We start from the raw sequence: 20,493 nt of genomic DNA, 5'->3' as shown, positions 1-20,493 counted from the left end.
GGTGCCTCTGAGTGCCCACACCCCACGCACACACTCACACCTGCCCCCTTGCCCCACCCAGGAGCAGGCAGGGGCTCCGAAGACCCAGTCCAGTCCCCTCATTGAGTGTTAGACCCCAACCAGCCATGCCAAGCCGGGACCAGCAAAGACTGGTTCCTTTTTCTCTCACTCCAGCTCCTCCCCCTCCCGTCACAGGAAGGCAAGAGCCACCAGTCTGAGCCCCTGGGGGCTGGTGGGGAGGCTGGGCCCCACACCAAGGGTCTCAGGTGCTTCCTCTTCTGCAGTAATCCCCAGGTCATCCCTACCCCCACACCCCCAGAGGCAGGGATCTCATGACCCTCAGAGCAGTTATTGTTGACATGGTATTATTAACCCACTTCACAGAGGAGGAAAACCGAGGCTCAGAGAGAGGGTCCCAAGGTCAGGAGCAAAAGTGGGAGGCAGACGGAAGACACTCATCCCACACCCCTAGGATAAGTTGCCCACAAAGCAGTAATAATCGGCATCATCTTCAGGCTGCACGGGGCTGATGGTCAGGATGCAGGTGTTGTGGGCTGCATCTGCAGCTGCGGAGAAGCGGTCCGGGATGCCAGGGGCCCGGTGTTGGTCCTCCTCTGAGCGGTAGTAGAGGAGTAGGCGGGGGGCGCTGCCTGCTCGCTGCTGATACCAGGACACGCCGAAGTCCCCGATGAGTGCGTAATGGGGGCTGATGGTGCAGGACAGTTGGGCCACTTGGCCTGGGAAGACCAGCAGGGCTTCTGGTTGGGCGGCTGAGAGACACACACACTCGGGTCTGGCCTGGGCCCCTTCCCTCCAGCCCCTGCCCCACAAAGCCTGGGTCAGAGTCCCTGGGAGAATCTGCCCCCAAAAGCTCACAGCAGGTGCTGTGGAATCAGCACTGGGTGGGCCACAGAGCGGGCGACCCTTAAGCCCCGTCTTCCCAAGGAGCCACGTGCAGCTAAGGGTCCAGAATTCAGAGGGTGGGCTGGTGGCTTCTGGGTCCTCCTGCTGCCCACACTCATCCCTTGACCTGCAGACCCCCATCACTTAGGTCACACTGGCTTGTCCAAAACCTGGCTACAGGCTGACCACCCCCAAGAAGTCTCCTGGGCCGTTACTATATCCATCAGCTCAGCCTCCGGCCACTGACTGCCGGAGACCTTCTCGGATAGCTTGGCCCTGAGGCCCTGCGGAGCAGTGACTAGGCCACACCAGCTTCCCCTCTGAAAAACTGAACAGGTGGCCGGTCTCTGAGACCCCCCAGAGTCAGAGTCCAAAGGGACCTAAGCCATCTGGTCACTCACCAGTGGGGAAATTGAGGCCAGGTCTCCTCTCCCCCTCACGGCCCCTTCGGAAACCGTCCCCCCCGCCCACTGCGATTTACTTCCCCGCGGGGGTCTTCTAGAGCCCCGTGCTGTCTTACACACACACCCCAGGTGAGCCAGGCCTTGGGAGGGCTCACCTGCCAGGAGGGCCCCCATCAGAAGGAGGGACAGAGGCAGGCAGGCCATGGCCGGAGGCAGGGAGGCAGGCAGGAGTCCGCTGCTCTGCAGGCGGTGCTGGAGGTGCTTCGGGACCTCCACTCGAGGGAGGCCGCTGGACCCCGACACAGCATGCAAATCATCACCCCCCGACAGGGATGGAGGGCGGTGCCGTCTCCCCAAACGTCAGCCAGCGGGCCCCACGGGGCCTCCTGAGAGCAGGAGCCGGAAATCCACAGGTGCAGTCACAGCAGGTGGCTGCTTTCCACCGAGGTCTCATGCGTACGGTCACATGCACAGACCTCACACGTGTGGCTCAAGGGTCACACACACACACACATATATCCCTGCAGCCTGTACCCAGACCAAAACTGCAAACATTTCCATCGCCCCAGAAGGCTCCCTTACGCGCCTCCCCGACCTGTAACAGGCCTCCGCTCTACTGTTATAAAGCTTCCACTGTGGGCCCCTCTTGATGGCGCCTCCGTGACACTCCAGACAAAAGACCCCCTCCTCAGTGGCTCGAAAGACAAAAACCCCTTGGCAAACAGAGGGGTGGTGGCTGGAGCCGAGGGCACAGGTCTGAATCTGGCCACAGCCGCTCCCGATCATGCTGCGGGAGCCGGGTCCCCAGACACAGCGGCGTCCTCTGGAGAAAGCGCTGGCCTACAAGTCTGGGAAACGCTGCCTCTGGGCCGCCTCCGAGCACCTGCTGTGGTCGAAGTGCATCCTCCCCCTAATCTGCCTGCGGTGGGGCTGTGGCTGGTGCTTCTCGCCCTTCCAGCTGTGAACGCCAAGGATAGCAGAGCGACGCTAGCCGGCTGCGCTGGGATCGGGGCCTCCTCCCGCCTCCTGCGCTGAGCACTGCCCCCAGAAGGGCACAGACGGCCTGACCAGCCGGCGGGGAGGGCCGCTGAGAAGGAGGCCTCCTGAGTCCAGAGGCCCAGCCACAAGCAGACGCACAGAGACCTGCAGGCGAGTGTCTGTACTGGCCTTCCTCATCATCACCCCACACGGGAAACGGCCCAAAGAGCAGCCGGTGAGCAGATCCGCAGACCAGGGCACCTCCAGCCAGGGGGACCCTCCTGGGATGAGAGGAAGGACCCACCGACATGGTGACGACCCCGGTGGATCCCACACGCGGGGAGTGCAAGGCCCTGCCCCGTCGGCCGCCTCCCTCTGCGTGACAGCCTGGCTGGGAGTTTGGGGGGGACGAGGGACACGGTCTATCCTGACTGTGGAGAACATGCCGAAGGCTGGCTGTGAACCGTAGGCCAATCATACCTCAATAAGAACAGGGGACAGAAGATGGGGAGGCCGGGAGTGCCCCTGGGAAGGGGGCCTGCAAGGTTGGGGATGCCCCCACCTCCAGGAACTTCCCCCACTCCCCTCCTGGGAGCTCTGTCTCTCCTTGTGGGCGGGGGCGTAGGTGCGGGCAGTGGTCTCTGGACAGCCCTGGGCCCGAGGCTCCAGCCTCCGCTAGACCCCTGCACCAGGAATGCCCAGACCCTCCCCAAACCTCATTACCCGGATACTGGGAGGGAAGGCATTTCCCGCTCAGACCTCTTGGCAGCTCCCACTGCCATGGAGACCAGCTTGGAAGCTGGCTGGGGGAGCAAAGGTGGGGGGAACCTCAGTCTTCTCTGATCCAGCAAGTGGGAGAAGGAGAAGGCCGAGGATCCTGGACTAGCCGCAGGGATCCCTGGGCTGAGCAAGGAGCTCCGCTTGAGCCCACCTAACCATCACCCCCCCCACCTCCTGCAGGACCCCACCCTGCAGCTCAGCTCCTTCCCCAGGTGGGAAGTTGGGGGTCGGAGGGGTCTGTCCCCAACACAGCCATGTTTATCACGGTGATGTTCGGAGGTAAGTGGGGTCCCCTGTCCCGGCAGACGGGTGGGGGTACGTCCCCTCTGTCTTGGTGGGGGGGAGAACGAGGAGGCGGTGTGGGGAAGGGGGTGCCCAAGGGATGAGTCTGGGGGTAGTCGCTTGAGGGAAACCCCCCCAGGCTGGGTCCTGGGCGAAGCAGGCGGGCTTCTCTGGGCCACACCGCTGCCGAGCCAGCGCTGGGAGAGCGTGTGTTCCCACTGCTCCATCTCTTCGCTGGTCAGGGGTCCTGCAGCTCTGGGGGGCACGGGGCACCTGGCCGTCTGGTGGAGGCGGGGGCTGGTGCGGGATGGGGGTGGGGGGCTGCATGGTGGAGGCAAGAGTGGTTCAGATGCCTCGGGAGATGGAAGGGGGTACGTTCCTGACCCCGTAGCCCCCATCCCTGCCCTGTAAGGAAGAGGTGGGAAGGGGGGGAAGGGCGGGTGCCATGCGCCCACCTCCGCCCCTCTCCCGCAGCCGGCTGCTGGGAGCTGGTGAACACCTGGTGCACCCTCGGGGCCCTCACCTCCCACCTGAGACAAAGGGGCCAGGTGCCCCCTGACGGTAAGGGGGCAGCAAGGGGTGCTGGAGGACTGGCTGAGGGCCCCCCACCCTGGGCAGGGGTAGTGCCAGCCCTGCCTGCCTCCCTCTCTGCCCTCCCAGCGACCATCGCCCTGCTGGCTGAGGACGGGCACCTGGTGAACCTCGCGGAGGGGCTGGAGGAGGGGCCTTCCCCGGCACCTTCCGTGGCCAGCCCCCTGCTGCAGGAGCGTGGAACCTATGTCCTGGTGCAGATCATCAGTAAGTGGGGTCCAAGGTTCTGCTCCTCCCTGCAGTGATGTTGGCATATAAGAGGAGAGACAGCATCCACGGGCACCCACACCCTGCAGAGCCCCCAGCCTGGCGAGGACCCAGGACCCAGCCCTGCCCTTCACACCCAGTGCCCCGTCCTGAGCCCAGGCTGGGGGGTCCAGACTGGGGGGGGTTGCGGACTACCAGCCAGCCAGTGATCAGACTCCCTCCCTCCGCAGGGGGGGAGGAAGGGGATGCCACCCGCTATGAGTCCCTCCTGGAGAACCTGGATGGGCGGTGTCCAGAGCTGGCGGGTGAGGGTCACTCACACAGGAGAGCCTGGGGGCAGGGGCACCTGCCTATCAGTGCCCGCAGGCAGGGCTTCCTGGGCCTCACAGAGGAGCTGCGCTGGCAGTCGGGCCTGCCCCCCCAGGGCAATGGCCGGAGGAGGCGCCTGGGCACTCGGCAAAGCCACCAGGAGCAAGGCTCTCCTTCCCGGCCCCGAAGGGTGGGCTCCCTGCTGTCCAGGACCCAGGAGCCGGGGCCTGGAGCCAGGTAAGGAGGAGACACGGACCCCGGGGGGGCTGCTCGCACCCAGAAATGGGACCCCTTCCCAGGGGACAGATGTGTGTGCTGAGAGTTGGACCCCAATGCCAGCCTCCCTCGGAGACACATGTAAAGCCACATGACAGGACACACTATACCCGAGGACAGGTCCCCATCAGCCCGCGGGGGGCTCGGGGACTGGGGAACGTGGAATAGCGCCTGGTACACAGCGGGCGCTCAGTGCAGAGACACTGAACGAACTCAGGGGAGGCAGCAGCTCCGAGTGCACGACGGCATTTGAAGGGCCTGCTCCTCTGTGCCGGCAGGCCCCGTGACCTGGCACATCGCGGCCAAGTGGCCGAGCTGGACTGAGATCCAAGGGGGCTGGCCGTGACCTCTGCTTGTGTGGTCAGGTGAAAAGGCCCGAAGCATTCCTCCTGCTGAATCTGCGATTACTGGGAAATTGCATCAGCAAGAGGGGCAAGGTCACCCACAGAGCTTGAGGCCACCATGCGGCCCCCAGAGATGAGAAGGGTGGAGGGGTGGGGGTCCATGAGAGGAGGCGGCACGCTCCTCCAGGGTCTCCAGCTGGCCGGAGTCAGACACCCTTGAGACTTCAGGTCAGCAGTTAATGCCTCACCAGTCGGTCTGCACTGCCTGTCGGATTACGCAGGATTACAAGGTCGCCCTCCCCACCTGGGACAGCAGCTGAAGGGGTGGCACCCCACCCCGCAGTGGGACTTCCATCTCCCACCCCCCACCCCTGCAGACAGTCCAATGAGAGGGGACACAGCAGACTCGGCTAAAATAAAGGTTTTTAATTGCACATTTTCATCTCAGGTCATCTGTGGGATGAAGGACCCCCTCCTCACTCCAGGTCCCAGCTCAGTGGGTACAATCTGACGTCGTGGTCTGGCTGTCGGTGGGAGGGGGGTGGAGGTGGGTGCAGGGCTGGCCACCCAACCTGCTCTGGTCTCTTAGGGCAGGGAGCTCAGACCTGTAGAGGGAGGAGGTCAGGCCGAAGGTACAGGAGCACCCGGGAGGAGCGGGAGCACCTGGGGGGAGCGGGAGCACTCTAGAGGAGTGGGAGCATCAGGGAGGAATAGGAGCACCCAGGAGGAGAAGGAGCACCCGAGAGACATAGGAGCACCCGGGAGCACCCAGGAGGCAAAGGAGCATCTGGGGGGAGCGGGAGCACCCAGGAGGAGCAGGAGCACACAGGAGGCATAGGAGCACCTGGGGGGAGCAGGAGCACCCGGGAGGAGAGGGAGCACCCAGGAGAAGCAGGAGCAGTGGACCGCCCCTCCCGCCCCGGTGCAGGCCGGGCAGCGGGCGCTCACCGTGGTTGTACTTGCACTGCTTCAGGGCCTCGCTGAAGCCCTCGCACAGGGTCAGGTCGCTCTGGGTGGTGGAGCAGTCCAGGAACTGCCTGATCTCATAGGCGCAGGGCCCCGTCTGCAGGGGCTGCGGGGCGGCGCGGGCTGGTGGGGCCTGGGGCACAGCGCGGGAGGCAGCCGGGTCAGCTCGGGGTGGGCACCCAGGAGAGGACTCCGAAGCTGGGGGTGACGGCTGCCCCTCCGCAGACCCCCAGGCCCTGGTGCCTCAGCGGTCCCTGATGCAGGCAGTGTGCCCCAGGTCTCAGCGGCTCCATCCCTGAAACAGGGTGAGCCCACAGCCCTCTCAAAGCCCCTGCCACTCCTGGTGGGGTGCAGGAACAGGGGCAGGTGGGGCGGAAGGTGCGACATGGGTCTAGAAAAGCCCAGGACACTGCTGGTATGAACTCCAGGCCGACAGGTTCTAACACCTTCCTGGCTCAGCCACGCTGATCCTCGTGATCCCTGACCCCATCACTAAGCCCAAATGTGACTCAGGACTGGTGGGGTGCCCAGTGGGGGACAGGTCGGCAGGCCCAAAGTCACTGACTACCAGTCACCCTTGGGTGCAGGAAGGGGCCTCCCGGGGGGTGGGAGAGCGGGCACTGGGGAACTCCAACAGCCCTCCCTTCTACTAGGGTTGGGCAACCTTGGGCCGTCTCTGACCCCTAAGGGCCTCAGTTTCCCCATCTTTAAAGGGCTGGTTGGGGTCTGTCCACGGGGTTATAGGGACCTTGGCCTCAGGGGATGGGTTGGGAGAGCCTGCCTGTGAGTTACCCGAGGCCAACAGCCAAGTGACCAGTAGGACCCTTCTTGGGGTGGCTCTGGACACTCCTTGCTCAGTGTTCACGCACCAGCCGCTCTGTGTCCGGCCTCAGTTTCCCCTGAGCCCTTGCTCACCTCCTGTGCTGCAGGCTGGGCAGGCTCCGAGCTGCCCCCACTGAAGGCTCCGGTCAGGGCGCTGCCCACGACGTGGCCCACAGCCGAGCCCACGGCCACTCCGGCGGCGGTGGTCGCCATCTGCGCCATCAGGCCGGGCTGGCCCGACGGGGCGGGGGCCGGGGCCGCGGCCGAGGGCGGCGAGTGCGCAGGCGGGTGGGCGGCAGAGGGCGCGGCGGGGCGGCTGCGGGATGCGGGGAGAAGCGGGGTCATTCCTGGCCGGACCCCAGGCCGGGCGACCACCGTCCTAGACGCGCGGCGGCGGCCCCCCGCCCCGCCCCCGCCAAGATGGCGCGGCCGTCACCAAGGTCACGCTGCCGCGTCCTTGCAGGGCCGCGCTTCCCCCGCGCCCGCCCCCGGCTCCCGCGCCGGCTCCTACCCGGCTGGCCGCGAGGCCACGCTGCGGCTCCCCCGGGGCATTGTGGCGGCGGCGGCGGCAGGGCCGGACGAGCTGAGTCGGAGACGGCGACGACGGCGATGGCTGTGGCTCCAGGACGGAGGCGGTGGCGCCGGTCCCTGACGGCGGGGCGGGGCCGGGGCGGGACTGCGGGGACACGCCCCCGGTGGGAGGCCCGGGCCCCGGTCTCGCGGCACCCCCACCGGTCCCGGCGTCTCCTTCTGCAGCTCCGGGGGTCGGTGAGCCTGCGCCCTCCTGGCCGCCGGCCGGAGCTGTGTGCGCCCTGGGAACACGGGGCCGCTGTGGCAGGGCGCGGAGGGCGCACGCAGGGGCCACGGGACGGTCCTTCAAAGGCCGCGGCGGAGCGCGGCGAGCCAAACCAGGACGGTCCGAGGATCGGCCGAGCCCTGCTCCTCCCCCTCCCGTGGGGCCGGGCTCACTGGCTCCCGCGTGGCCCCAGGGTCTCGGATGGACTGGAGGGGTACAAAGCACGCACCCCCGTCCCGCCCGAGCAAGCCTCGTACTGCTGCTCACAGAGCATCCGCCAGGAGGCATCCGGGTTCCCCGCCTCGGTTCAGTTAAGTTCAGTCGCTCAATCGTGTCCAACTCTTTGCAACCCCATGGACTGCAGCACCCCAGGCTCCCCTGTCCATCACCAACTCCAGGAGTTTACTCAAACTCATGTCCACTGAGTCGGTGATGCCATCCAACTATCTCATCCTCTGTTGTCCCCTTCTCCTCCCACCTTCCATCTTTCCCAGCATCAGGGTCTTTTCTGATGAGTCAGTTCTTCGAATCGGGTGGTCAGAGTATTGGAGTTTCAGCTTCAGCAACAGTCCTTCCAATGAACACTCAGGACTGATTTCCTTTAGGATGGACTGGTTGGATGCAGCGCCAGACCCCAACTGCGTTTACCCAGCATGTCCTTTCCAAAGGCCATCCCCTGTGGGCCTAGGGGCATTGGTGCGGGCTTGAATCCTGTGGCCTCTAATTTTACCCCTTGGTTCCAGATCCAGGGCAGGGCCATTCGGATTCAGGACGCTTCCCAGCCCTTCAGGAACAGCAGGTTTTCACGGTCCTTTCTGAATGAGTTCTGAGTGGTCATATCAGTGCCCTTGGCAGGGAGGGCTCCTGACTTTCCTATGCCCACATCACTGTCCCCTACCCCCAAGGGAGGCCTCCTGGCCCCGGGACTGCAGGGAAGATGAAGTCAAGAGCAGAAGCATGGGGTGGGGGGCTCAGGTGGGGAGAGGAGGCCCCTCTGTGAGGAGGGGATGGCAGGCAAGGAGGGAACGGGGCACGGGCAGTGCCTGGCAGGCTGGATGATGTCATGACTGTGTCCCGACCACACAGTCCTCTCAGCCAGCCCGGGAGTTTTCTCCTCTCTGCAACGGGCTGACCGTTTGCCTCCAGGAGAGGGGAGTGTGTAAAGGTGGCCACTCTCTTCTCGCAGACATGCCAGGCCTGGGCCAGCCTCCACCCCTTTGCTCCTGCAGCCCCTGCTGACCTGCTCCTGTTTGCCAAACCGGCCCCTCCTGGGCTGGTCAGGGTCCCCCTCCTGCAGGAAGACCTCCAGGACCAGCCCAGCTTGCTATAACTGTGGCTCTCCACTGTGGCCTGCAACGTGGGAGGTTGTTACTTAAAACTTCCATGACTGGTGGATTGCAGGTCACCAAAACAAGGCCACGCATCTCTGGAGGCACTCGAGACCACTTAAGGTAGTTAAACATTTTTACTTTATGCATTTTCATATGTATCAGAAAGAAAAAAAAATGTATCATCAGTTCATCAAATCCATGATTTCTGGACCAATATTGCTAAGATGAGGCTGAAGTAGGCATTTCCATTTTTTAAAAAGTGAATCACTCTGAAGAAACAGATGGCAGGACTTCCCTGGCGGTCCGGTGGTTAAGAGTCCATGCTTCCAATGCAGGAGGCATGGGATCGATCCCGGGTCAGGGAACTAAGAGCCCGCATGCCTTGCAGCCCGACCAAAAAATTTAAAAAGGAAGAAAAAGAAAAAGATGGCAAACGGCCCAAGGAGTGAAAAATCACGGCAGTCTTCCCTCTTCTCGCCCTCTAGGGGTCTCTGTGGAGCCTCCCTGGAGAGGCAGCGGCGGCTCCGGGGACTGGAGCGGGAGGGGGGTTGAGTCAGCCGGTGGCCCTCCCCTCGCTGCCCGTCTCCTCCCTTTTTAGGCACAGGCTGGGCGCCCACAGCCTCACCCTGCGGCGGCTCAGGAGCCGGCCCGCCGGGTCGGAGGCCACTGCCCGTGTTTTGGCTCCCCGGGGATGAAGCAGACTGCCTGCGCCCCGGGTCATCACAAGGGCGGTGTGACCCTTTCCCAGTGTGGTCACCACCCCTCTCTCTGATTCTCACAGACGCGTCCTCGCCTCAGGAGGTTGGCCCTGAGGGCCTCCGAGGAGCCTGCTCGTCCCAGGCCAAGGGGCCCCGTGGGGTCTCCAGCGCCCCGCACAGACACTGCCTTCTGACCGCCTCCTCCCAGCAGCTGACCTGCCGAGAAGGCCTCCTGACCCCTCAGCCTGCCCGATGGTTTGGAAAAAGCCTCATCTGGCCCATCCCTCTTGGGGTCTCAGTTTCTCCTCTGTGAAGTGGCGGATTCTGCCAAGCTGACGTCCTGGCCAGCCGCCTCCCCGTGGCTCAGTGTCCCCCGGGACACAGCTGAATGTCCCTGCTAGGGATGCGCCTTCCCAAGTTGGCCTGTCAGGAGGCGGGGGCGAGCAGGGAAACCCGACTCCTCTCAGACGACCCATTGCTCTGGGCAAACTGAGGCCCGGAGCAGCGGCACCCCCCTGGCCAGGGTCACCCGCCCGCCCCCACAACCCGTCCCTCCGAGCCTCCGAGACCGCAGCCCGGCCCGCCCCGGGAAGGACCGGATCTGCGGGCCGGGCCAGCCCCCCTCCCTGGCCGCGGGCGCGGGGCGAGTGCAGAACAAAAGCGGGGGGCGGGGCCGGGGCGGGGGCGGGGCGGAGGCTATAAGGGGCGGCGGCCAGCGGCGGCCCAGCAGGCCCTGCAGCCCCGGGGCGGATGGCTCGGGCCGCCGGGCTCCGCGGCGCGGCCCCGCGCGCCCTCCTGTTCTCGCTGCTGCTACTGCTGCTGCTCCCGCCGCCGCCGCTGATGCTGGCCCGGGCCCCGCGGCCGCCGGTGAGTGCCCGCCGCCCGCCGGCCGGCAGCACCGCCCCCCCCCGCCCGCTCTCCAAACCAAGGGGCGCCGGGCACGCGGGCTGGGCCGGCTCGCCGAGCTGGACCCACGAGGGCGCCCGGGAGTGACCCGGCACGGCCCTTTACCCCGAAACGCTGTCCGGGTGACCCGGGGGCCTGGTGGAAAGTGAGCTTCCCGTCCCTGGAGGTATACAAGTGGAGCCGGCGCCGGGATCGCTCGGGCTGGCTGGTGAGCGGGAGTCGGTCGGGCGCTAGACGCACGTCCCCCCCGCCCAGCTCCCGGACCTGCCCCCTCTGCGCCTGGCGGTGACCCCGGGGGGGGGGGTTTGTGGGGGAGGGACAGCAGGAGTGGCTACAGGGCTCCCGACTCACCGCAGGGACAAAGCCCCGCGGGTCCCCAGCTGGCGTCAGCCACCAGGTGTGTGGCCTTGTGAGCACACCTCCAGGTTGGAGGGTTGAGGGAAGCGCTGTGGGGAGGGCAGCCCGGTGAGGGCACGCGGGGTCTGAGCCTGGAGGAGACAGATGCCACCGCCTGGGAGCTGTGAGTGGCGGGATCGGGAGGCCGTGGAGCCAGGAGGCAGCCTCAGCGTGAGAGCTCCGGTGTGCCCTGGCGGTGGGGGGTGGGGAGAGGGGAATACCCCTGTGTGTGCCAGCCGGCGTGTGCCCTGAAGGCTGCACCCTACCCCCCAGCTGGGGCTTCAGGAGACCAGTCACAGCCTGGGCTACTGCAGACACACAGCTCCCTGGGTGCCCAGCCCACTGGGGCGTGCTGCTGAGAGGGCAGGGATGGGTGGTTAGCAGGGATGGGGGCGGGGGTGCAGGCAGGCTCTCTGGGAACAGCTCCAGTGACAAGGGAGGTCTGGCCAGCCTGGGACCCTTCTGTCCAGCCACGCCAGCTCTGTCTTGGCCAGTCTTGCCCCCGGCAGCGCTGGGGATGGAAGGGGTGACGGGTACCTCGTTCGGGGGCCCTGCCTCCTCCCCAGCCCCGCCCGGCCCCCTAGGCCTGGGGACAGTCTAGGGTCACGCTGGGGAGCTGCTGAATCCGCGGGTTTAGGAACCGGAGGCACCTGGGCTTTTGAACCACATGGCCCTAGGTGAGCCCTCCGGCGCCTTGGTAGCCCTCACCCCCAGCCTTGTTCCAGGTGGGCGGGCGGGAGGCAACAGTGCCCACTGCTGGGCCGAAGGGCATCTGCGGCGAGATGAGAGCCGGGCACACAGATGTTCCGTCACCTGGGGCCGCCTGTGCGGGGTCAGGCGGGGTCTGAGCCGGGCCGTCGCCTGTCACACCGCAGATATGCAGGGGGCACTCGGGGTCGCCTCAGACGTGCTTATCCCTGGACGGCTCTTGGCAGGGCCGGGGAGGCTCTGTAAATATTTATCCATCCCGGCTCACAGCTTTCGGGGTTGATGAAAGCCCCGCCGCCCACTGTGGGGGACCCCGCCTTCCCTTCTGGAGCCAGCAGGGGAGGTGGGGGGTGGGTGGAGAGGTGGACCTGCCTGGCCAGGAGCGAGCGGTGTGACTCGGGCAGGTCACTTGACCTCTCTGAGCCTCAGAGAGGCCCGGGATGGTGTGCGGATGCTCCCTGCCTTCCTCCCAGCCTGACCCATGTCCTCCCCTCGGGGTCGCCTCCTGCCCACCACAGAGGGGGTGGCTATGAGGACCTGGGCCAACAGCAGGCAGGCCAGAGAGGGCACGCAAGGCCCAGCCGTGCCCAGCACTTCCCAGGGGCCCCCTCCACTCCCGGCTGCTGGCTGCCTCCCATTTTTCCGATTGCAGGTTGATCCCGAGGCTGACCGGAGCCTCTGGCTCAGCTGGGAGACTGAATTCCCCAAGCGATTCCTCGAGGATGTGTGAGGCAGTGGTGTGGTGCCCGTCGGGGAGAGGTGGGGTGAGCGGGCTGGGCACCCCCGCCCAGGGCAGGCTCAGGGAGACGCTGGCTGAGGAGCAGGCGTCGTCTCAGGAATGTGGGTTTTGGAGACAAGCCACAGCTGGGGGGTTGGGGGGGGTGGCCGTGGGTGGGGCGGCCTGAACCCCAGGTCTAGCTGTAGCTCTGGGCTCCCTCGCTGTGTGACCCTGGGCCAATACCTGGACCTCTCTGGGCCCTGTCTCTTCCCCTGGGAGGTGGGGCAATGCCTGCTCCCCAGTCCCCCAGGGCTGTGGATGAGGCAGGCGTGGTGTGTGCTCACCCCCACCTCACTGCCTCCCAGCAGCCCCGGGGCGGGGTGGGGGGGGACTGGCGCACCCAGGTGAGGGATCAGGCCTCGCAGCTAGGGAGGCCCTTCCAGCCCCCGGCCGGAAAGGACGTGGGGAAACGGAGTGCCGGAGGTCGGCGGGGCAGGGGCGTGCGTCCCGTCCCAGCGGTGGGGAAACTGAGGCCAAGAGCCTGTGGATGGTGGGCTCCAGGAAAGGACCTCACTGCCCGGGGGCCCTGATCCTAGAGCCTTCAGGAGCGGTGACCATGACATGGGCAGGGAGCCAGAGGCCCGGCTCGCAGGTGGACCCGGGGCGAGCCACTTTTTCTCTCTGGCCCTGAGAGCTTCCTTCCAGCTGCCACTCCTGCGTTCTGATGTCAAGTCTGGAGGCCTGGGAGGGGGGCGCTGACTGCCAGGTGGGGGAGGGCGGAAATTTGGCAGAGCATTATCCCAGAGTGGGGAGAAGCCAGCCCAGGGAGGGGACTCTCTCCATGCCAGCTGCCCCAAAAGGCGTTACAGAGAGAGGTCAATTGCCCCTTCGCCGCGGCCCCGTTCCCATTGGACAGATAGGAAAGTGGAGGCTGAGAGAGGACTGTGACCTGCCCAGGGTCTCCATGGCGTGGAACTGGGCCAATCTCAGGCCGGGGATCTCGCTGCTGCACTCAGGGTGCCAGGATGCAGGGGTCTGAGCCTGGACCTAGCGCCTCGTGGGGGCAGGAGAGGAAGGCACGGTGGGCATGGCTGTCACCCACCTCCCCCGCCCCCACCGCCGTGGCTTGCTGCTCAGGCCTCCCTGGCTGGCAGAGGAGAGGAGAGATTGTCACTCGCTGTTCAGGCTGGGCTCTGGGCTCTCTGGGGCTCCGGGGGAGCAACGCAGCCCTGGCCTTTCTGGGGAGGGTCCTGGGACCCCCGCCAGGGTTGAGGAAGGGATTTTTGTTCCTCCTGGAGGTCACGGAGCCGGTGTAGGGAGGAGCAGGGGCAGGCCTGGGGCCCATGTCCGCAGTGTGAGACCTGGACGTACGTGTGTCCTGCCTGATGCCGGGGGCGGGGGGCGGGGGGACCAGTGAACCCTGCCTCCAAAGTGTCTGGAAGACAGCGGGTACTTGGTCATTTCCCCTTCCTCCTCTTCGGTCACCCTGGTGGGGCCAGTTCCTCCCCTGGGGAAGGGAGACCCCAGCCTAAAGGACAGAGCAGAGCTGGGATCAGGAGTGTGCAGGGAGCGCAGAGAGCCTCCCACCCTGCCTGCCGGTCGGTCCTGGTGACGCTGGGGGGGGGGCTGGGATGCTCGTCTGAGCTCTGGGGTGCCCGGGGCACGGGAGAGTCGCCAGAGGCTGAGGCTGAGGGTGGGGCCTGGGCCGCCCGGCTCCTGCCCCAAATATGGCTCGGGAAGGCCACAGCTGCGCTGAGCAGACAGGCCCGGGCTGGACGGGCGCTGAGGCTCCGGGCTTCTCCCCCAGCTCTACTGTGACCCACGTCAAGCCCTCACCTGCGGCCCGGGGTGCCAGGGCCCTTGCTTGGCTCTGCTGTGTCCTTGCGGGCTAATCCCGCGGGCTCTCCCTGCCTCTCTGAGCTTCCGCTTTTTCCAGGCAGGGGAACTGCGACCTCTAGGCTGGGGCACGGGGAGGGTGGGCGTGGCAGGTCAGAATCACCCCTCCACTGTGCGAGCGAGGTCCAAGGGCCCTGGCGGGGTTGGGGCTGGGCGTCTGGGAACTGCCAACACCCCCCACCTGCGTGGAGAGGACTCACAGAGGCCGTGCCTCCGCTGGCAGCAACTGGAGAAAACCCAGCCGCAGCCAAACATATAAATAACTAAACAATAAAGGTTTTAAAGATCGTTGCTTAAAAAAAACAAGCGCGCCCCAGCGATTGATCGGACCCCAGTTCACGGTGCCCTGAGTGGTGCCGGCCCCGTGCTGAGCGCGGCCTGGTTGGTTCACCCCCAGATCCACGCTAGAGGGAGGGACCACCCCAACTCGTCAGGGGAGCAGACGCAGGTGGGGCGGGGCGGCAGCCCCTCCATGCTGGCGGGTGGCTGCGGTGGGCGTCCTGGGCAGGAGCCAGCTCACAGCTGGAGAGGACAGTCCTGGGGGCTGGGGGTGCCCAGGAAGAAAAGAAGGGGAGAGGCGTCTGATGGGGGTCCCTTCGAGGTTGTGTATGAAGAGGGCAGGCGGGCCTGCAGCCCCACCCACCCCTCCCTGGCCCAAACGGCGGGAGTAAGTGACCCTGGGCGCCTGGGGCCCTCCAGGAGGGGGCAGGAGGCCTTGGGATCAGCATCTGGACACCAGTCAGCCTGCGCCAGAGCACCGTGCTCCCCAACGGCCTCCGCTGGAGTGAGGGTGCGCTGATGTCCACACCTCTGACCCGGGGCCTCTCTCCCGCTCAGGACGCCCCCCGCCACCACCCTGTGAGCGGAGGGCCGCAGCCCTGGCCAGACGCCCCTCCCGACAGCGACGCCCCTGCCCTGGCTGCCCAGGGGGCCCTCCCGCCTGCTGGCCGCCCCAGACCTCCCCGCTGCGGCGTGCCCGACCCGATCGACGGGCCAGGTGCTCGCAACCGACAGAAGCGGTTCGTGCTGTCGGGCGGGCGCTGGGAGAAGACGGACCTCACCTACAGGTAGGGCCGGTGGCCACGAGCTGGCCTTTGACCTCCACCTGCTGTCTGAGACACGCCGAGGGGGCCCTGATCCCTGTGGCCAACAGGCTGGAGTGTCCCCCGACTCCCGAGCCCACTGATCAACGCCCCAAACCCACGCTTAGATGCGCTCCCACGCCCTGCCTCGGGGGCGCGGTCTCCACACCCGCCTGACCGCCCCGCAGACCCGTGGGCATGGCCATCAGTCACCCACGCAACCTTTGCGGGCACTGTGCGGGCACTCTCAGTGAGTGAGGCAGACATGGCCCCTCCTCTGGGGGAGTGAAGTGTTCCCCATGCCCGGTTCAGATCTAGCGCCACACCTTGGGATCCGCACAGGGAGGGACCAGCCGGGGCAGGCCAGGTGATGGCTTGGGTGACCTCGGCCCCTGGCGCTGAGACTTTTACATCCTGCAGCGGGGCGGGGGCAGGGGGCGTGAAGACAGGTGTGGTGTCCCGCATCACTGCAGCTGGGACACCTGGGGCCCTGGAAGTGTCCTGGGTGGGGAGCCTGGAGACCCAGGAGGGGCAGGTCTCAGGGCCCAAGGTCTCCCCACGGTCAGTGGCACGGTCAGGTCTAGGAGGGGGCCTCGGGGCTCCTGGGTCCTTTCCGCCCAGTGCAGACCCTCACGGGCACCTAAGGGCACACAGACCACATGACGGTGTGCCCACGTGGCACAGGGAGCGGTGCGCACCCTCGGAGCACAGCGGGCCTGCGTCCTGCACTGTGCATCCAGGCAACTCCTGGCCCTGACAGCCAGCAGGGGCTGACGCTACCCCACGAGCCAGACTCAGGCCCCCCCATCCCTGTCCTCCCCAGGATCCTCCGGTTCCCGTGGCAGCTGCTGCGGGAACAGGTGCGGCAGACGGTGGCGGAGGCCCTCCAGGTGTGGAGCGACGTCACGCCGCTCACCTTCACCGAGGTGCACGAGGGCCACGCCGACATCGTGATCGACTTCACCAGGTGAGCCGGGGGCCTGGGGACCTCCCCAACCCCGGGGAAGGAAGCCCACCTGCCGGCAGCCACTGACTCTGCCCCTACCCACCCACCCCACCCACAGGTACTGGCATGGGGACAACCTGCCCTTTGATGGACCTGGGGGCATCCTGGCCCATGCCTTCTTCCCTAAGACCCACCGAGAAGGGGACGTCCACTTCGACTATGATGAGACCTGGACCATCGGGGACAACCAGGGTAAGGGCTGGGGCCCGCTTTCCGGAGGGGCCCTGCCGAGGCCCCAGAGCCGGGCAGGCTCGGCCTCCCACCGAGGGAGCTCGCGCATTGCCGGGCTGTCTCCCTCTTCCAGGCACAGACCTCCTGCAGGTGGCGGCCCACGAGTTTGGCCACGTGCTTGGGCTGCAGCACACGACAGCTGCGAAGGCCCTGATGTCCCCCTTCTACAGCTTCCGCTACCCGCTGAGCCTCAGCCCAGATGACCGCAGGGGCATTCAGCAGCTGTACGGCCGGCCTCGGCTAGCTGCCACGTCCAGGCCCCCGGACCTGGGCCCCAGGACCGGGGTGGACACCAATGAGATCGCGCCACTGGAGGTGAGCGCCTGCTCCCTCTCCCCATGGCCGCCTCTGCAGCTCCAACGTGGGCTCCTTCTGACCCTTCGCTCTTACCCCAGCCGGACGCCCCACCGGACGCCTGCCAGGTCTCTTTTGACGCGGCTGCCACCATCCGAGGCGAGCTCTTCTTCTTCAAGGGAGGCTTTGTGTGGCGGCTGCGCAGGGGCCGGCTGCAGCCTGGCTACCCTGCGCTGGCCTCTCGCCACTGGCAGGGGCTGCCGAGCCCTGTGGACGCAGCCTTCGAGGACGCCCAGGGCCACATCTGGTTCTTCCAAGGTGAGTGTGGGCCAGGTCACACTCAGGAGACTGCTGGGAGCCAGGAACGTCATGGCCAAGGGTAGGGACAGACAGACGGGATGAGCAGATGGACAGACGGAGGGGGCCCCAGAATCTTGGGGCCCAGGGAAAGCGTGGCTCACTCCTTTGGGCACAGCTGGGAGGCTTCCTGGAGGAGGCAGTTCTCGAGGCTGGAGTAGGATGGAAGGTATTGCACCTCATGGAGCATGTACGATCTTTGCCCCTGGTCTAGAGACGAGGCTTCAGGGCTCAGAGGTGGTGAAGTGACCCACGTGAGGGCACAGCTTGGAGAAGGTCAGGAGGGATATGAGCTCAGTATGCCAGAGATGGGAGCCTGGAGCACGCCAGGGGGCAGGGCCTGCTGCATGAGGGCTGGCACCGGGATGGGCAGACAAGTGCAGGGAGGGAGCGGGTGCCCAGGCAGCCTCTGCTTCTCAGAACGACCTTTCCCACGTGTACCTCCCAGCGCCGCTGGCATTGCCCAGTGTCCTTCTTGGAGGTGGGGGTGCCAAGCAGGCGTTGTTACTGGCCTTTTGTGTTTTATGGACAAGGAAACTGAGGCTAGGAAGGTCCGAGGTGGTGTTGATGGTGGAATGTGGCTGCTGGGCAGCCCTGTTGCAGCACACGCCCCTCAACCCCGTTTCTCCAACAGGAGCTCAGTACTGGGTGTACGATGGCGAGAAGCCGGTCCTGGGCCCCGCACCCCTCTCTGAGCTGGGCCTGCGGGGGTCCCCGATCCACGCTGCCCTGGTGTGGGGCTCCGAGAAGAACAAGATCTACTTCTTCCGAGGCGGGGACTACTGGCGCTTCCAGCCCAGCGCTCGCCGCGTGGACAGCCCCGTGCCGCGCAGGGCCACTGACTGGCGAGGGGTGCCCTCAGAGATTGATGCTGCCTTCCAGGATGCTGAAGGTGCGCACGGGGCGGGGCCTCTGCCCAGGGCGGGGCCTCTGCCCAGGGCGGGGCCTCTGCCCAGCCCCCTCCCTCTCCACCCCTCCTCCGGCCAAGGACCATGCTAACCCCCTGTGCTCCATCTTTGTGGCTGTGGGCACCAGGCATGGCATGGAGACTGAGACCCATGCCCAGGTCCCTTGGGTGTGGCTGGTGAAATCACCACCACTACGTGCTGAGGGTGTCTGAGGCTCCGGCCTCTGTCAGGCTGGGTGGTAGCTCAGACCAGACCCTGGGGGCAAGCGGAAGGGCTCGCCCAAGGGTAGGAAGACCCTGGGGCTTCCCTGGTGGCTCAGATGGTAAAGTGTCTGCCTGCAGTGCCAGAGACCCGGGTTCGATTCCTGGGTTGGGAAGACCCCCTGGAGAAGGAAATGGCAATGCCCTCCAGTACTCTTGCCTGGAAAATCCCACGGATGGAGGAGCCTGGTAGGCTACCATCCATGGGGTCGCAAAGAGTCGGAGACGACTGAGGGACTCACTTTCTTAAGGGCCACCTGAGGTCCTCGGGTTTCAAGGAACCCGGCAGTGGCCGAGGCCTGTGCCCATCCCTGTGTCCATGTACCGGGCCTGACCCTCCTGTCTCCTCAGGCTTCGCCTACTTCCTGCGTGGCCGCCTCTACTGGAAGTTTGACCCTGTGAAGGTGAAAGCCTTGGAGGGCTTCCCCCGCCTCGTGGGCCCTGACTTCTTCAGCTGCACCGAGGCTGCCAACACTTTCCGCTGATCACTGCTTGGCTGTCCTCAGGCCCCTGACACCTCCACACTGGAGACCGTGGCCATATCTGTGTCTGTGGGCACCAGGCAGGGCACGGAGCCAGGTCTGCGGGGGGCAAGGGGTGCGGAGTGCTGCCACCAGGACTGCAGGGAGGGCCACGCGGGTCGTGGCCACTGCCAGGACTGTCTGAGACTGGGCAGGGGGGCTCTGGCATGGAGGCTGAGGGTGGTCTTGGGCCGGCTGCACCCAGCCTGTGCAGGTCACATGGAACCTAGCTGCCCACGGTCTCCGTCCACACCCCTCAGGGTCGGGCCTCAGCAGGGCCAGGGGAGCTGGAGCCCTCACCGTCCTCGCTGTGGGGTCCCACAGGGGGCTGGCACGTGGGGCTCAGGGTCCTGCGCCTCCTGCCTCCCACAGGGGTTGCTCTGGGTAGGTGCTGCCTTCCAGTTTGGTGGTTCTGTAGACCTGTTCCCCAGGATCCAGGCCAAAAGGCCCAGTCAGCTGGTGGGGCTGCTTCCTGCAGGAGACCTTGCGCCCTGGGGGCCCCAGCATACCTCAGTCCTATCACGGGTCAGATCCTCCAAAGCCATGTAAATGTGTACATGTAAGTGTGTATAAAGCTGTTTTGTTCTTCTTTTTTTTTTTACTGACTGTCATTAAACACGGTCATTTTCTACCTGCCTGCCTGGGGTGTCTCTGTGAGTGCAAGGCCAGGATAGGGGTGGAACTGGGCCAGGGAGTTGGGAGGCTTGGCTGGGGACCCGCTCGGTCACAACCGTCCCCACCCTCAAGCCCCTGGTCCTCGGGGCCGGGTGTCACATTTAGGGCTCCCCCTGCTCCATCTCGCCCCACTTGAATGCTTACAGTGGCTTCACAGTCTGCTCCCCACTTCCCCAGCGGCCTCTCAGACCATCGTCCACCAAGTGCTGCTCACATTTTCCGATCCTGCCACTGTCAGGACACAGAATCAAACTCACGGTTACCGTGGCTGACTCCTTACTCTCTGGGGTCTACTTGCCTGCCACCCTCAGAGAGCCAAGGATCCGCCTGCGATGCAGGAGTGAGTGAAGTTGCTCAGTCCTGTCTGACTCTTTGCGACCCCATGGACTGTAGCCTACCAGGGTCCTCTGTCCTTGGGATTTTTCAGGCAAGAGTACTGGAGTGGGTTGCCATTTCCTTCTCCAGGGGCTCTTCCCAACCCAGGTCTCCTGCATAGCAGGCAGACTCTTTACTGTCTGAGCCACCAGGCAATGCAGGAGACCTAGGTTCAGTCTCTGGGTGGGGAAGATCTCCTGGAGAAGGGAATGACAACTCGCTCCACTATTCTTGCTTGGGGACTCCCATGGACAGAGGAGCCTGGCGGGCTACAGCCTATAGGGTGCAAAGAGACACAAGTGAGCAAATCACACACACACACACACACACAGCCCTAGGTGGATGTTCACAGCGGCACCTCTCATAGCTGCTATGTATCAGATGTTGGCATAGGCAGCCGTTGGCAGTGGGCCGTTTCTGACCTACTGCATTGTTCCACCGGATACTCGGGTGCCTTCCTGGGTGATAACCCT

The 20,493-nt window shown here is 65.5% G+C and overlaps 4 protein-coding genes across 9 annotated transcripts; 2 read left to right on the top strand and 2 right to left on the bottom strand.

Moving 5' to 3' along the window:
- Positions 1-351: 351 nt before the first annotated feature.
- On the bottom strand, positions 352-3,826 carry VPREB3 (V-set pre-B cell surrogate light chain 3). 2 transcript variants are annotated; one of them, XM_081542271.1, is made up of 2 exons: positions 1,463-3,826; positions 352-770 (listed from the first exon to the last, which is right to left on the bottom strand). In XM_081542271.1, exons 1-2 carry the CDS (start codon positions 1,509-1,511, stop codon positions 469-471), a joined length of 351 nt encoding a protein of 116 aa, XP_081398397.1. In that variant the 5' UTR covers positions 1,512-3,826; the 3' UTR covers positions 352-468. The 2 variants fall into 2 exon arrangements, with proteins under 2 accessions (XP_081398397.1, XP_081398398.1); XM_081542272.1 differs by having other exon boundaries at positions 352-737; positions 1,463-1,632.
- C11H22orf15 (chromosome 11 C22orf15 homolog) lies at positions 1,084-5,508 on the top strand. Of its 3 annotated transcripts, none has more exons than XM_081542266.1 (6): positions 1,084-2,520; positions 3,246-3,344; positions 3,822-3,908; positions 4,008-4,145; positions 4,535-4,691; positions 5,009-5,508. In XM_081542266.1, the coding sequence occupies exons 2-6, from the start codon at positions 3,320-3,322 to the stop codon at positions 5,052-5,054; spliced, it is 453 nt and encodes a 150-aa protein (XP_081398392.1). In that variant the 5' UTR covers positions 1,084-2,520; positions 3,246-3,319; the 3' UTR covers positions 5,055-5,508. The 3 variants fall into 3 exon arrangements, with proteins under 3 accessions (XP_081398392.1, XP_081398393.1, XP_081398391.1); XM_081542267.1 differs by having other exon boundaries at positions 1,825-2,456; XM_081542265.1 differs by lacking the exon at positions 1,084-2,520 and adding an exon at positions 4,376-4,450 and having other exon boundaries at positions 3,320-3,344; positions 5,009-5,062.
- CHCHD10 (coiled-coil-helix-coiled-coil-helix domain containing 10) lies at positions 5,481-7,523 on the bottom strand. Of its 2 annotated transcripts, none has more exons than XM_081542268.1 (4): positions 7,374-7,523; positions 6,952-7,178; positions 6,023-6,205; positions 5,481-5,679 (listed from the first exon to the last, which is right to left on the bottom strand). In XM_081542268.1, the coding sequence occupies exons 1-4, from the start codon at positions 7,412-7,414 to the stop codon at positions 5,660-5,662; spliced, it is 471 nt and encodes a 156-aa protein (XP_081398394.1). In that variant the 5' UTR covers positions 7,415-7,523; the 3' UTR covers positions 5,481-5,659. The 2 variants fall into 2 exon arrangements, with proteins under 2 accessions (XP_081398394.1, XP_081398395.1); XM_081542269.1 differs by having other exon boundaries at positions 6,023-6,173; positions 6,956-7,178.
- A 2,211-nt stretch (positions 7,524-9,734) lies between these two features.
- MMP11 (matrix metallopeptidase 11) lies at positions 9,735-19,601 on the top strand. Of its 2 annotated transcripts, none has more exons than XM_081542233.1 (8): positions 9,735-9,942; positions 15,149-15,378; positions 16,217-16,360; positions 16,458-16,591; positions 16,704-16,945; positions 17,026-17,242; positions 17,916-18,173; positions 18,801-19,601. In XM_081542233.1, the coding sequence occupies exons 1-8, from the start codon at positions 9,940-9,942 to the stop codon at positions 18,932-18,934; spliced, it is 1,362 nt and encodes a 453-aa protein (XP_081398359.1). In that variant the 5' UTR covers positions 9,735-9,939; the 3' UTR covers positions 18,935-19,601. The 2 variants fall into 2 exon arrangements, with proteins under 2 accessions (XP_081398359.1, XP_081398358.1); XM_081542232.1 differs by lacking the exon at positions 9,735-9,942 and adding an exon at positions 10,374-10,554.
- The last annotated feature ends 892 nt before the right edge of the window (positions 19,602-20,493 follow it).

Source organism: Giraffa tippelskirchi, chromosome 11 (assembly GCF_054371585.1).
Source record: "Giraffa tippelskirchi isolate mGirTip1 chromosome 11, T2T-mGirTip1v1.2.pri, whole genome shotgun sequence".
Taxonomy (NCBI): Eukaryota; Metazoa; Chordata; class Mammalia; order Artiodactyla; family Giraffidae; genus Giraffa; species Giraffa tippelskirchi.
Note: the sequence above shows the minus strand (reverse complement) of the source record. Positions and strands in the feature narration are given on the sequence as shown.